Raw genomic sequence first — 16,518 nt, forward strand, 5'->3', positions numbered from 1 at the left:
CTGGGCTCCGGCGATCCTTCCGCCTCAGCCTTCCGAGTAGCCGGAATACAGGCATGCGCTACACGCCCGGCTGATTTTTTGATTTATTGTAGAGATGAGGTCTCGCTGCCCAGGCGGGTCTCGAACCCGTGGGCTCAGGCATTCCACTCACCTCAGCCTCCTAAAGGCGCGGGATTACAGGCTGAGCCACGGAGCCCGGCTGCAGATTTTTTAATAGACCTAGATACCTGATCAGATTCAAATTTCTTTTTTTGGCCGAATTTCTTCACAGATGACATTATGCACTTCAGTAAAGAGGCATAATATCCGTTTTTGCATAATATCTACTGATGATTTTTTACCTAAATCCACTACTCCAATGGAAGTTGCAAGGTGGCGACATTCTGCGTTTCTTCCTCTTTTATTAACTGAAATAATTCTATAAAGAGAAATATCTCCTGTTCAGTTACTTAAACAGAGGTATAACTTATATGAGAAAAACTGTTAAATTATTTCCATTATTTGAAATTAATGAGTTGCACTTTAACATCCTGCAAAGATGGCCTATTAAGGATTTTTTAAAAATACTATTATTATGAATTCACAGACTTAAACATTTTGATGTGTTTTAATCGACTACAGTTATAATGCTCAAATTTTTCCATATTTGGTAGTGAGATCCTTTTCATGTTAATGCCTGAGTCCTTCAGAAAGCTTCTTGCTGTCTTTTATTGCATCTTTGATTTTTTTTATGGTTTATTCTTCCATTTCTTACTGAAGGCAAATATTAAAATGTGTAATACATACACGTATATATATTTTTCCCATTCTGATATAAGCAGTAACATATCATTCTCTTTTCTCATCTGCTTTTTAAATTTAATATATATCTTGGGGATCACTTTATAATTGTATATTTTTAAATTCCTCATTCCTTTTTATAGCTGTATAGTGCTCCATTGTGTGATAAACTTTTTTTCCCTTTTTTTACCAGTTCCATATGGATAAACATTTGGGTTTCTTTACATTTGCTATGTTAAACAGGTTTTAATAAATAGGTTGGTGTGTACTTCTCTTTACATTTGGGGAGGATGCAGTACATCTTTAGGATGAATTCCTAGGAGGATTGCTAAATCAAAAAGTAACTCCATATATAATTTTGCTATATGTTGCCAAATTTCTTCCTATAGTGATTGTACCACTATTTTGTGTTTTTATTAAAAATGTATACAAATGTCTATTTTCCCACAGTCTCTGCAACAGAGTATATTGTCAAACTTTGGAATTTTCACCAATTTGAGACTAGGAAATGATTTCTTGATGTTTTGTTTTTTTTTTTAATTAATCAATATTTTTTATTATGGTTTTGTGGGGTACAGTTAAGGGTTAGGTGTACAATTACGTTTCATTCAGACACCCTGTTGATAAGAGGTATTTTCCCATCCCCAGACAGATATCTGCTACTGTTAATCCCATCCGCTTCCCCCCCGTAGTTTCCCAGTACCATCAGTCATTTTCTTATAGTATTACATTGGATGTTCAAGGTCCATTATATGAGTGAGAACATGTGATACTCGGATCTTTGTTTCTGTGAGAGGTCACTCAGTATTATAGACTCTAGTTCCGTCCAGGTTGCTGCAAAATTCATGATTTTGTTCTTTTTTATGGCTGCGTAGTATTCCATCGTGTATATGTACCACATTTTTTTAATCCAGTCCTCTTTTGATGGGCAGCATGGTTGTTTCCAGGTTCTTGCTATTGTGAACAACGCTGTGATAAACATACGTGTGCAGGTATCTTTTTTATCGAGTGATTTGAGTTCTTCAGGGTATATTCCCAGTAGGGGGATTGCGGGGTCATATGGAAGGTTGATGTTTAGAGCTTTTAGGAATTGCCACACTGCTTTCCACAGAGGTTGCACTAGTTTACACTCCCACCAACAGTGTAGAAGTGTTCCCTTTTCACCACACCCTCTCCAGCGGCTGTTATTTTTTGAGTTGATGATAATTGCCATTCTGATTGGAGTTAGGTGGTATCTCAGTGTGGTTTTGATTTGCATCTCCCTGATGATTAGTGAGGTTGAGCATTTCTTCATGTGTTTGTTGGCTGCTCGGATGTCTTCTTTTGCGAAGTGTCTGTTCATATCTTTTGCCCATTTTATAATGGGGTTGTTTGTTTTCTTCTTTTCAGTACGTTTCAGTTCCTTGTAGATCCAGGATGTTAAGCCTTTGTCAGACCTAGAGTTGACAAATACTTTTTCCCAGTCTGTAGGCTGTCTCCCTGCTCTCTTGATGGTTTCATCTTGATGTTTTAATATGTTTTTCTTATTTTGAAAAAAGTTGAGCATTTTTTCATTGCTTCAGAGCAATTTGTATTTCTTTATCAGTGAACTCTCTGTTCATATTGCTAGTTCATCTTTTCTATAGGGTTGTGATTTTTTTATTGTGGCAAAAAACATATAATATTCAATTTATCATCTTAATCAATTTTTTTTAATGTATAAGAAAAACATGTAATTTCCAGTTCAGGTATTCTGCCATCAGGATCATTAAGTGTAGTGGTTTTTTTTTTTAATTGACACATAATAATTGCATATATCCATGTATGTACATTAATTATATATAGTGATTTTCATTGCATATATCCATGTATGTACATTAATTATATATAGTGATTTTACTATACCTATAATGTATAGTAATCAGATTAGAATAATTTGAATACCCATCACCTCATACATTTTATCATTTCTTTGTGTTGGAAATATTCAATATCCTTTTAGCTGTTTGAAATTATATATTATTATTAACTATAATAATAATTCTACAGTGGTATATAACACTAGAACTTATTCTTCCTATCTAGCTGTAATTGTGTATCTTTTAAAAAAATCTCTCCATATCTCTCCTTTTCTTTTCCTCTACCCTTCCCAGTCTCTAGTATCTTCTATTCTACTTTTGACTTTTATATGATCAACTTTTTTTAATCTTCTACATATGAATGAGAACATGCAATGTTTAACTTTTTCCTGGCTGACTTCATTTAACATAATGTCCTCCCGTTCCATCCATTTAGCCAAAGGAAAGGAAATTAATATATCTAAGAGATATTTGCACTTCCATACTTATTACAGCACTAGTCACAATCGCCAAGATATGGAAACAACCTAGGGATCCAACAACATATGAATGGATAAAGAAAACGTGGTGTCTATATACACTGAAATAGTATTCAGTTATAAAAAATAATAAATTCTGTCATTTGCAGCAACATGGATGGAACTGGAGAACACTACGTTAGGTGAAATAAGTCATCTTAATTATTTTTTCAAGTGTACACAGTTCAGTGGTGTTAAGTACATTCACATTGTTATTTAACGTATTTCTAAAACTTACTTGTCTTACAACATTGAATCTCTATACCCACCAAACACTAATTTTTCCTCTCCACTCCTCCCAGCCCTTGGTAACTAACTGCATTTCCAATTTCTGTTTGTATTAATTGCTTTAGATACTTCATATTAGTGGACTCATACAGTATTTGTCTTTTTATTACTGACTTATTTCACTTAGCCTAATATCATCAAGGTTTATCTATGTTGTAGCATGCAACAAGATTTCCTTTTTTAATGCTGCCTAATATTCCACTATATACATGCATATATATAACGTTTTCTTTATTTAATTATCGATTGATAGATATTTGAATTTCTTCTACTTCTTATCTAATGTATATAACACTGAGATAAATATAGGTATGCAAATATCTTTTTAATATCCTGTTTCGGATTTTTTGGGATATATACTGAAAAGTGGGATTATTTTACATTTTTGAGAAACTTTTATACTGTTTTTCTTTGTATTAATTTTTTTAAGATGTGGTACAATTAAGGATTAAGTAGATAAGTACTCATTGTACATGTATATACCATTTTTTCATAATGGCTGCACCATTGTACATTTCTGCCAACAGTGCACAAGGGTTATTCACACTTCACATCCTCAACATTTTTATTTTTCTGTTCTTTTAACATTGGCCATCCAATATTAGAAGAAATATGTGTCAACTGATATCTCATTATAATTTTGATGAATATTTCCCTAATTGTCAGTGATGTTGAGTATCTTTTTATTCATGTATTGGTCATTTATAAATCTTTTTTGAAGAAATGTCTGTTAAAGTTCTTTGACCATTTTTAAATAAGATTTTTTTATTATTGAGTTGTGGAAGGTCATTATATATTCTTGATGTTAACCCCATATCAGATATATGTTTTGCCATTATTTTTTCTCATTTCATAGGTTGCCTTTTCAATCTGTTGATTGCTTTCTTTGACTCACAAGTTTTTAATGTTTGTCTATTTTATTTTGTTGCATGTGTTTTTGGTGTCATATCCAATAAATCATTGCTAAATCTAACATTATGAAGATTTTTTCCAGTTTTCCTCTGCATGTTTAATAATTATATTTCTTCTAGGATTTTAATAGACCTATTTTGAGTTTCTAATTCACTTTGAGTTAATTATTGTATATGATATAAGGTAAGGGTCCAAATTCATTATCTTGGGTGTGGATGTACAATTTCCCCAGCTCTATTTGTTGAAGAGACTTCCCTTTTGTCATTATGTAGTCTTGGCACCCTCACTGAAAATCATTTGGCCATATATAAAAAGGTATATTTCTGGACTCTCTATTCTGTGTCATTGGTCTATAAATCTACATATTTTATGTTAGAGCTACAAACTTTTGACTATGCTGCCTTGTAGAATGTTTTGAAATCAGGAAATGTGAGATGTCCGATTTTGATTGTCTTTTTCAAGATTGTATTGACTATTCAGGGTCCCTTGAAATTCCATATGAATTTTAAGGTTTTTTTAAAATATATATTTCTGAAACAAAAATGCTGTTGGGTTTTCGTTAGGGATTGCACTGAATCTGTAGATCAGTTTAGGTAGTGTGTACATTTCAACAATATTAAGACTTCCAATTCAAAAATCACAAATGTCTTTCCATTTATTTGTATCTTCTTCCATTTCTTTTAGCAAAGTTTTATAGTTTGCAATATGCAAGTCTTTCAGCTTCTTGGTTAAGTTTATTCCTAAGTATTTATCCTTTTTGATGCTATAGTAAATCAGATTGTTTTCTTGATTTCCTTTCAAATCAGTCATCATTATTATATAGAAATATGATTGATTTTTGAATGTTGATTTTATATCCTGAAACTCAGTTGAATTCCTTTATTAATTCAAATGGTATTTTGTGGAATCCTTAAGACTTAGTATCGATAAGATCATGTCATGTGTGAATAGAGCTGATTTTACTTCTTTTTTTTTTTTAATTTGTATGCTTTTTTTCTTTTTTGTCTAATTGTTTTTTCTAGAGCTTGTAGCACTACGTTTAGTGATAGTGGCAAAGGTATTCATCCTTGCTTTGTTCCCAATCTTATGAGAAAAGCTTTCAGTCTTTCCCATTAAGTATAATGTTAGCTATGAAGCTTCCATAAACAACTTTTATCATGTTGAGTAGTTTTCTTCTATTCCTAGATGGTCGAGTGTTCTTATCATGAAAGGATGTGAATTTTGCTAAATGTTTCTTCTGCATCTGTTGAGATGATCACATGGGGTTGTTTGTTCTTCATTTTGTTAATGTGATATATTACATTGATTAATTTTTGTTTGCTGAAACATCTTTGTAGTGCAGGTATAAATTACATTTTGTTGTGATGTTTGAGACTTTTCGTGTGCTATTGAATTTGGTTTGTTACGATTTTTGTTTAGGATCTTTGCATCAATATTCATCAGTGATACTGATCTGTAATTTTATTATCTCTTTGTCTGGTTTTGATATCAGAGAAATGCTGGCCTCATAAAATATTTGGGAATGTTCTTTCCTTTTGGAGTCTTTGAAAGAGTTTGAGAAAGATTGGTGTTAATTCTTCTTCAAATGTTTAGTAGAATTCTCTAGTGACTGCATCTGGTCTTGAGCTTTTTGGGGGGAGGAGGTTTTTGATTACTGTTTCAATCTTCTCACTAGTTGTAGATCTTTTCAGATTATTTTTCTTCATGATTTAGTTTTAGTGGGGTGTATGTTTTAGCAATTTATCTGTTTCTTCTAGGTTATATTATTTACTAGTGTATAATTGCTTATAGTAATCACTCATAATCCTTTCTATTCCTGTGACATCAGTTTCAATGTCTCCTTTCATTTTAATTTTAGTTCTTTGAGTCTTCTCCCTTTTTCTTAGTCTAGATAAAGGCTTGTCGATTTTGTGAATATTTTTAGAAGACTGACAGAGTTTCATTGAGTTTTTAAATAGTTTTTCTAGTTTCTATTTTGTTGATTTCTGCTCTAATTTTTTTTTCTGTTTATTACTTTGAATTTGATCTATTCTTTCTCTAATTTCTTAACCAAAAGTTTTTGGTCTATTCTTTCTCTAGTTTCATAAATTATTGACTTAAGATCATTATTTTTTAATGTAAACATTTACCATTTTATTTCATTTTTTAATTTAAAGATGTGGGATACAATTCAGGGTTAGGTACACAAATTTTCATTATGCAGATACCCTTGTAAACATTTACCATTTTAAACTTCTTTCTTAGTATTTACTGTTTTTGCTGCATCCCATACGTTTTGATATGTAGTGTTTTTATTTGTATTTGTGTCCAGATGTTTTCTAAATTCCCTCATGATATTTTCTTTGACACATTTGTTAAGAGTATGTTGTTTTGTGGTTTACTTCTTGTCAATTTTGGATGATTTTTTATCAGAAGGTATTAACTCTTTGTCTATGACAAATGTTACAGACATTATTTCTCATCTATATCTTTTAAATTTTCTTCTTGTGATATTTTTCCATCTTTTGTTTATCTTTTGTTGGTGTTTATGTTTATAATAAAATAAGTTTCTTTTTGTTTCTAAATTCTGAGTCATGGTAAAAAAGTTTTACTTGCTTTCAGATTACAAAAGAATTCATTCACATTTTCTTTTAGCATTCATAGTATTCCTTTTTTCTCTACATCCTGACCCATTTTGAAATTATATTAGAAAAAACTTTAAGAATAAACCCAATTATATATTTTTTCATGTAAATATTAATGTATTCTAACCTTGCTTATTAAAAAGGCCATATTTTTCCCACTGATTTGAGATGTCATTTTTATTGTATACTTTCACTAGCATTTCTGGAGTTTCTGTTCTGTTCCTTTGGTCAGTCAATCTATTCATCTTGTTTAATTCTGACCTTATTTCATAACATATTTCCATTTTAGTACTACCAACTGTTTCTGCTACTTATCTATACAACTACCACTCATAGGAATGCACTAAGAATATTTTTAAAAATTAACCACATTCATCAATGTTACTTTATTTTTACCACATACCCATAAGGTAGGGGGAAAGGTTACTGAAAGTTTTGCCTCTGTTCCTGCAGCACCCTGAGCATAATTTTACCATTTCATTTATCACATATGTTGAAATTATCTATTTATGAATAAATTAGAAACTCCTGTGTCTTATAAATACTTGGAATATGGTAAATGTTCTATCAGTGTTTATGACTGTTAAACTTAGTGCTGAAACAGAGACATAATTCAATTAAATGACTTGCTCAAGACATCACAGAAGATAGCTGAAGTGGAACCAGAACCCAAGTCTTATTTTTCTCAGGCTGGAGTTCATTCGATTATACCACAAACTGAGGTGGTGGAGCATTGATCAGTCATATAGACCAATGGAACAGGGTAGAGATTCCAGAAGCAAAACCTCAATTTCTTAACCAACTCATCTTTGACAAAACCACCAACAACCACCACTGGAAAGAGAACTTATTCAGTAAACAATGTTGGGAAAACTGGCTGGCTGCATGTAAAAGAATGAAACAGGACCTCTACCTATCATCATATACAAAAACCAACTCTAAATGGATCAAAGACCTAAATATAAAACTTTAAATGATAAGATTCTTAGAAAACGCAGGAGACACCTGTATAGATATTGGAATAGGCAACCAATTCCTGATCAAAACTCCAAAAGCCCAAGCCAGAAGAGATAAGATAGACAAGTGGGACCTTATAAAACTGAAGAGCTTCTGCGAAACAAAAGAAACCATCAAGAAAGCAGGGAGACAGCCACAGACTGGGAAAAAATATTTGCCAACTGTTTATCTGACAGAGACCTAACGTTAAGGATCTCCAAGGAACTCAGATGTACAGAAAGGAAAAACCCAAACAACAACAATAAAAAAGTGGAAAAAAGACATGAATAGACATTTCTCAAAAGAAGACATACAAACAGCCAACAGATACATGAAAAAATGCTCAGCCTCACTAATCATCAAAGAAATGCAGATCAAAACCACATTTGCATATCACCTAACTCCAGTCTGGATGGCCATCAACCATAACTTAAAAACAACAGATGCTGGAAAGAATGCGGGGGAAAAGGGAACACTTCTACACTTTTGGTGGGAATGTAAACTAGTACAACCTCTGTGGAAAACAGTGTGGTGATTTCTAAAATATCTGAAAATCAACCTTCCATATGATCCAGTAATCCTCCTTCTGGGAGTATTCCCAGAGGAACTCAAATCATTCTACAAAAAAGATACCTGCATACACATGTTTATTGCAGCACTGCTCACAATTGCAAAAACATGAAGCCAACTGTGCTGCCCATCGAAAGTGAACTGGATTAAAAAAAAATGTGGTACATATACATGATGGAATATTATGCAGCCATAAAAAGGACAAAATGATGGACTTTGCAAAAACTTGGATGGAATTAGAGTCTATCATACTCAATGATCTAGCACAGAAACAAGAATTGAGTGTCACATGTTCTCACTCATCAGTGGACCTTGAATATTTATTATAATGCTACAAGAAAGAGATTGGCAACAGTGAGATACTGCCAGGGGAGGGAAGGAGGGCACATAACATCTCCAAGAGTACCTGATCTTAAACCAGGTAAAGTGAGGACCAATGGGAGGTCCAAACTTCACCTGTACATAGACCATTTATGTACCTAATGCTGATTTGTATCCCACATTTTCAAAAGAAAAAAGAAAAGAAACGAAAAGACGCTACACAGAAGCCCCATGCCTGTTTCTCAAAGTTCTGTGGTTTGTGGACCACAGCTTAACAATACTTGTCTTCCTGGTAGTCTATAATATGGGATCAGTATGCAAAAAAGTGTCAGTCTCATGGAAAATGTAAAGTAAATGCTTTTTGTTGAAAAACCACTTTGGCGTTTTCTGATGTGTTTAATTATCAGATAATTTTGAGTTTTTGTGAGTACACACACACAAATACATACATATGTATACATACATATATATTATTTTTAGATTCAAATTTTCTAAATAAGTTGGGCATCCATTCATTTGTTTTGCCATCTCCTATTTGAAAAGATATTCATTTGAATTAAAAAATGCAGCTTTTCTTCATGTAATACAGATCTATATAATCAGCTCTGTTTACTGTCAGCTTATTGTAGTCTATATAGTATGTATTTTATAAGTAATAAGGCAAATTTTTTTGGATATTAACAAAACAAAACTTTACTAGTTGTAAATGCAACTAACATAAAATGTTTACCAGTGGATGACTTTACACAAGGTTCTATAAAATGAATATTTGGGGGTTTTGTTTTGTTTACTCTTTCTAATTTCTAAAATAACCCAACTATGATGCAGTAAAACTCTGCTAGTCTTCCCTCTAGCAAAGTATATAATCCTTATTTTGGCTTCTTCCTCTTGGATGACTAAATTGGAAATTCCTCAAAGCTGTAATTCAAAGCCATAGGTGACCTTAAAGAAATGATTTTTTATATGCTACCTTTTATTTTAAGGTAACTTTTCAAATGTGGACCATGCATTCCATTACGTTTAGCTGTCAAGCACGGCCTTCATTTGCATTTCTTCCCACTGCTATAATTTTGAGAACTGGCAGGTGACCAAAGAAGAAAAAATGTGCATCTACCATCTAGAGTGCAATGTAGGCTTTTTTTATTATAATTAAGTAGCATAGATATTCATGATTAGATCAAGGTCAGAGGAGAAGAACATCAGTGCCAAGGACTTAGAGGTACAAAGAATAGGAAAATAGCTTTCTAGAAGTTTTTTTTAATAGCAATAACTAAAATCTTTAAGTTTTGCAATAAAACATTTAAAATAGCTCATCTGTTTTATTTTAAAATGTGCACGCCTGGTGTGTTTGCCGTGCACATTTAAACCAGAGTTTGAAGTCTCAGTTGAATTTTTCATTTCAGTTTTCTTTTTTTTTTCAACCTCTCATTTCTGCTTCTGGTGCAGAAAAGCAATTTGAGAATTATAATGATAATAGACCTTTTTATGACTAAGTCTAAATGACACTCAAAATTATTTGTATAGAAGTCATGAGCTTTCTATCAAGCCTAATAATTTAATCCAAGGATGTGGTGTAATGTTTAGTTGTGATGTTTTCAACAGGACATCCATCTTAACATTCAGTTGTAACTAGGTTTCATGGGATAACTGCCACTTTCCTTGGGTAGACAGATTACCATGGAGTTCCTTTTCTTGCACTCTTTCATTGGCCTACCGGCTTCCTCTCAATCCAGTTGATCAACTTAGGTTTATTATTTCTCCACTTTCCTTCCTTTGTACAACTCATCTAGTACATCATCTTCCTCTTCTGTCTCCTTGGCTAGCATTTTTCCTGTGATAATTTCCTGACTGATGTGAAGCCCTAGGATCCATTATCGGGATCCTGTCTCTTCTCTGCCCATCCTCTTTCCTTAAGCTCTAGTCCCATGGATTTTAATGCCATCTATATGCCATACACTCAATTTCATATTGACTTCTCTCTTCACCTTGGAAAGCATATATTCTACTTCCTATTTGACATTTTGACTTGGCTATCTAATAATTTTTCAGTGTGCACCAAAACTCAACTTCTGATTCACCCAACTGCAAACTGACTCCTTTCTTATTTTCTCCTTCTCAATAAAGTCACCAAAATCTTTTAAGTAGAAAAAAATAGTCATCTTCAAATCTTCTTATTTCACTCCCATGCCACATAAAAAATTTTGATTGTTCAAAAATACATTTCATTCTGTTCATTTCTCTTCATTACTATTACTGTACTAGTCAAGGCCATCACTATCTCTTGCCTGTCTTCCAGTTCCTTCTATTGTCCCCTAAACTTAGTTATCTACAAAGTTACCAGGGTTCCAGAGTAAGTTTTAAAAAAAGAAATACAACATATGACATCTCTACTCTGTTTAGAACTTCTTACTGGCTTCCTGTAATACTAAGAATAGACTTCAAGTTCCTTACCTTGACCTAGGTGGTCTGACCCCTGACCTACTCATAGACTGTATTTCCTCCCAATCTTCTCATTAACTGAGCTATTGCTTCTTTGGTCTTTACGGTAGCTGAAGCTCTCCCAGCTCATTTCTACTTCATGTGTTCCTGGCATATGTTTCCTCCAGGTCTTTTTGCCTACTTCCACTGACTTAATCCTCAGTTCACATGAATACTCTTTAAGAGATCTCTTCTACTTCCTACCCCCACAACAGGTCTTTATCATATCAGCCCACTGAGCTTTTAACAGAATTTGCCTGATATTTTCCTATTTATAGTGTTTCCCCTCCACCACAAATACTCGGGAGTTCATAGATCTTGTTCACTGCTAGTGCCAGGGTCTAAAACAGTCCCTGACACATAGTAGATACTCAATAAACATGTGACAGGAATGAATGATTGCCCTGGCATTTCCTTGGCATCAATTATGTGCACTTGCTGTGCTAGTTAGAGTTTTTGACCTCATTCATACATAATCACTTCTTGTTTCTCAGTCATTTTGTTGTTATTTCATATCACTGTATCAGATATGATTTAATTTGTTTAAACCAATTCATTTTTCAAAGTGTATATTAAATTGAAGACAGTGCCACTCACAGCCTGGTTCATGGAGCAGTGTTGACTGATGAACTGTTTGTTTCATGTATGCAATAAAATAAATACAGACAGAGAGAAAACATGTAGTAATATTTTTGCAAAGTTATAACTTATGTCTGTTGAATCTAATAATAAAAATATCAGGACTTATATTTTGTATGTCTTTGATTATTTTATGTTTAAGTATTTTATTTTTGTTGTATTGCACAAATATATTAACCATGATAGTTGAGAAGGTTTTTGAAAACTTAATTTTTAACACAGTTGGAGAAGAACTTATCTGAGCTACCTCTCTTTAGAAATAAGACAATAACATTAAACTACTTAATAAAATTGAAGTATCAATAAGAGAAGCAGATCCAAGTTTATCTTACAACAAATAGTAATTCATTTGTACAAAAAAAGGATAGTGAGTTTAAAATATACTATATTCAATACAAATTCTTGAATTTTAAAGATTGGAGGGAATTTGGGGGAAATATCCTTGGAAATAGTCTTATATCCTGCAAGCACTTGCCATTTAATAATAAAACCTATTTGAAAGCATAAAGTAATTTGAATCAGTGTTAATAATAACCATACTATATACACAGCACCCATTTTGCAAGCGTTTTTAGAAAGCAGGTTGATGGGCAACAGAGAAAAGAGTGTAAGGAAATATCAGGAAGTTAAGCCACCTAGCCCAGGTCTGTTCAAATTCAGTCTCTAGACTGTTCATCAACACATTCTCAGTTCTCATTTTACTTAACTCTTAAGTAAACTAATTGAAATAGCTAGGAAAGTCTCATAATAGAGCAGCTCTTTTTGCAATAATAAAGAGCCATCCTGATTACTTCTTTACTAAAAGCACAAAACTTGGCCTCTCACAGGTACTCCATGAGAGGCTTCTTGGCCTTATCAATTTCTGAACTTTCATCTACATCTGGTAATAGTGACTAAGAAGAGGCAATAATGACTATAGATATGAGCCTATCTCCCATCAGAATGTATCCTGACATACTTCCACATGACCTAAGCATACTTCACAAAGGCCACCAAAGAGCCATAGCTGTAATCACTCTTGGTCACTACCAATTTGGGCTGGATTTGATTCAGTGACTTAGAGGTGAAAGGCTCCATATTCAATTACCAGGCCCCCAGCTTCCCCAATTAATCAAAAGCTGACATAATGGTTCCCTTATAACTCTTGAAGAAAAAAACCAGATCAAATCAATATAATCACTTTATAATCATACAAAGAAATATTGTGTTCTTTATTTAAATATAAAAACCAATGCTTTACAGCATCTAAATAAATTTGGTTTTAGTGCATTTTATCTAGGATTTTATTATAGGAAATTGAACACAGTCAAAATGATCAAACTATACTTTGAATTTCTATAGCAGCCTTTCTTGGAGAAGCTCAAACATTTTCACATTTATTATACCATTTATCCTGCAACAATAGTTTTGTGTCTATATAATTTGTGAAGGGATTTATCTGGTCAAAGGGAGTGCTATGAAAAATTGTAGCAATCATGATGGCACAGCTGAACTGCTACCTAAACGGGGGTCTCTTATCTGTCATTGTATCAGGAAGTCCTAATGGAGTCAAAGAAAAGGTAGAATCTGAAAGATCATAAAAGAAGCAACAAAGAAGTTGCAAATCACTAGCAGTAAGTGACTGCTAACATCTGAAGCAATAAAATGCTGTCTGATGCTAAAGCGACAGCCATATAAACCCAGAGGAAACTACTGGAAAAGTCAGAAGCCAACTAATTCAATCTGAACTTTTAGTGACACTATCAACATGTATAAAGTCATTTAAAGAGTTCAAAGTTTAACCCTATGTCTGAAATTAAAGGATAAAGTCAAAGCAGAGAATGAGAATACAATTCCCTTCATCTCCATGTCAAAATAAGAACCCACCCTCTACCTGCCAAGTAAAGTGAGGATTATTTATAATAATTCATATTAAAAAATAGTACCAGGTCTTTGTATTAAGGATGTAAAAAAAAGTTCAGGTTATCATATTCATTAATGAGTTAAAGATAGAGACTTCTGAGTGATTCTGAAATTTTTTACTTTGCTGTTTTGTCATTTTTCTTGCCTTTGTATTATGTTCCCATTGATCTTACCTTTTTCATTTTTTACATCACCTGTCAGGTACCACCCTGGGCTGGTCATCAGGATGCCAGAATCCTTGTCAGAAGTTTGTTCCTTTGAATCTGACTCCTTGGGTGATAAAACCTCCTCAGTCACTTTGCCTTCATTCTTGCAATTGTCATCTTTCTGATTGGCATCCTGGAAAACTGGAAAATGATTCCTACACTAATAAGTAATATTTCCAATTATTTGCAGGTCTCTCTCTCCTGACAATCTTTGGGGTATTTGTTAATGCACTGAAAATATACTGCCTGCAATATTGCCATCTTGGCAGAAATGTGACAAACTGGTTAGACCTCACCAAAGAAAAATATAGTGACCGTTGCAGTAAGCTTCCTGTGGAAGACATCAAATTTTTCTTCACCCTTCTTCCTCTCTTCATTTTTCAGCTCTTATACAGAATGTGTCTCATGCAGGTAAGGACAGGTAAAGGATACTGCTCCAACAACAGCAAAATGATTGCATGTTAACATACACATAAATACGGATCATCACCCCAACAAGCACTTTTCATATACTTGCCAATGTGTTATCCCATAAAAGCTTCTAATCATTACAGGATCTGATTTCAAGAGCAAAATGGAGCTGGGAGAGACATACCTGAGGAGACCCTGGGATGTGTTTCTTTTGTAGAGTTATAAATGTCTGTCAGTAGGTGCAGACAGTACTTCAGAGTGCATAGTCATAAAGCTTAAGAGCAGTGCAAAAAAATATCAGATCTATAGGCAATTACCAACCTCCCTTTAGTCATAGATTTTACCTTCTTCCCTCATTAAACCTTTAAAAAGTAGTGCTAACAAGTAGCTAAATTGACTGATTTGAGTACCACCTCCACTGTACTCTTAAGTACTAATGAGCAAGTGATTCTCTCCCCACCCATTCTATTAGTTCCCTGGGCAATTAGTTTCTTTGTTTCAAGGGAAAACACTAAACCCAAAGTATCTTTCATAAGTGAGATTTAAGTTTTTTAAAATGTGGTTATGGTCAAAGACTAACTTGTTTATAGAGAAAAATAAATGTATATAAAATTTTGTGAACAAATTGGGGATTTTGATCATTGCTAACTCCCAACTTGAAATTTAGAAGGCTAATGAATTAGTTATATTTATAAACCACAGAATAATAGAACTGTAAAAACCTTAGAGATCAACTTATCCAACTACTTATTTTGTTAAAGAGGAAACTTAGGCTCAAAGAAATTGAATGATTTTCGTTTGGTGGGGAATGAGGAGCACAGTAGTGCCAGGAAAAACAGAATCTACCCTGTCTCTCAGTACGATGCCTGTTCCTCTAAACCAGGGGCTAGCAAACCTCAGCATGCATGCCACATTTGATCCTGCAAGCTAAGAAAGTTTTTACTTTTTTATATGGTTGAAAAAATGTTTAAAAGACAGCATTTTTGACACATGAAATTATATGAAATTTAAATTTCAATGTCCATAAATAAAGTTTTATTGAAACGTAGCCATGCTCACTGTTTTTTCTCATTGGCTTATGCATGAAGACAGCAGGGTTGAGTAGTTTCACAGTACTCATACGTGGACATATTTACTATTTGGCTCTTTACAGAAAAGTTTGCTGACCCTTAGTCTAAATAATGAATGAAAGTTAATTTGATTTAGGAGATTTCCCTCCTGACTCGACAATAGTAGCAGGCACAAAAACAAAATACAGAAGAAATATTACCCATATGTATGAGCATTAATACCATAAAACATCTTGGAATGGGGAAATTAATAATAAGCACAAAATTACTAAGTAGTTTATAGCCAGCCCCCAAACTTTCTGTGCAAATAGCAAAAATTGCTAATTCATTATCTTCATAATACAATTACATCTGATATTTCTTTCCACTGAGTTTGAGCCTTTTCTGGAAACGATTGTATATTTTTTAATTTTACATAAATTACAATAAATTTTGATAAACTATTTTTTAGGCATCCCCCTAAGTCTAGATGCCCAGTTTAATGCAAAGAACAAACACTAATACTTATTAATCACCTATTTTATGTAATAGTTTCTAAAAGATAGCTTCACAGTATCTCATTTAAGGCCCACAGCAAGCTTACATGACGGATATTATCCTAAATCTGAAGCTCAGAGACACTAAGTAACTTGCAACTTGCTTCCCAGTCTCCCTGCTTGTGTATGGCAGAGTAGTTATCCCAATCAGGGCTGACATCAAGGACCATGCTCTGTTATTACCCATGATACTTCTCTTGCACTGGGTTAAAAATTCCTGATATAGGACTGTACTGATTCCAGAATTACATACAGCAAATGTTATGCTAGAAACTTCAAAGATAATGGTTAGACGGTATTTCTTCAGGAAGACAGAGGAAACTTCCACCAGGATAAGCTGGGGTTCGTTTTTTGCCCCCAGATGAAATAACCACTAGTACAAAGACAAAGTAACAAGAATAAAGCATCACAGAATTCCATATTTTAAAT

At 33.4% G+C, this 16,518-nt stretch overlaps 1 protein-coding gene across 1 annotated transcript in view; it reads left to right on the plus strand.

Moving 5' to 3' along the window:
• Positions 1 to 16,518, plus strand: part of SLC15A5 (solute carrier family 15 member 5) — a 91,205-nt gene that overhangs the window by 18,513 nt on the left and 56,174 nt on the right. Inside the window, exon 4 of the mRNA XM_008056886.1 lies at positions 14,263 to 14,483. Coding sequence (XP_008055077.1) covers positions 14,263 to 14,483 — 221 coding nt within the window. The remainder of the gene's footprint in view (positions 1 to 14,262; positions 14,484 to 16,518) is intronic.

This window comes from Carlito syrichta, unplaced genomic scaffold (assembly GCF_000164805.1).
Source record: "Carlito syrichta isolate Samal-C Ts95f unplaced genomic scaffold, Tarsius_syrichta-2.0.1 Scaffold302567, whole genome shotgun sequence".
NCBI classification, from domain to species: domain Eukaryota; kingdom Metazoa; phylum Chordata; class Mammalia; order Primates; family Tarsiidae; genus Carlito; species Carlito syrichta.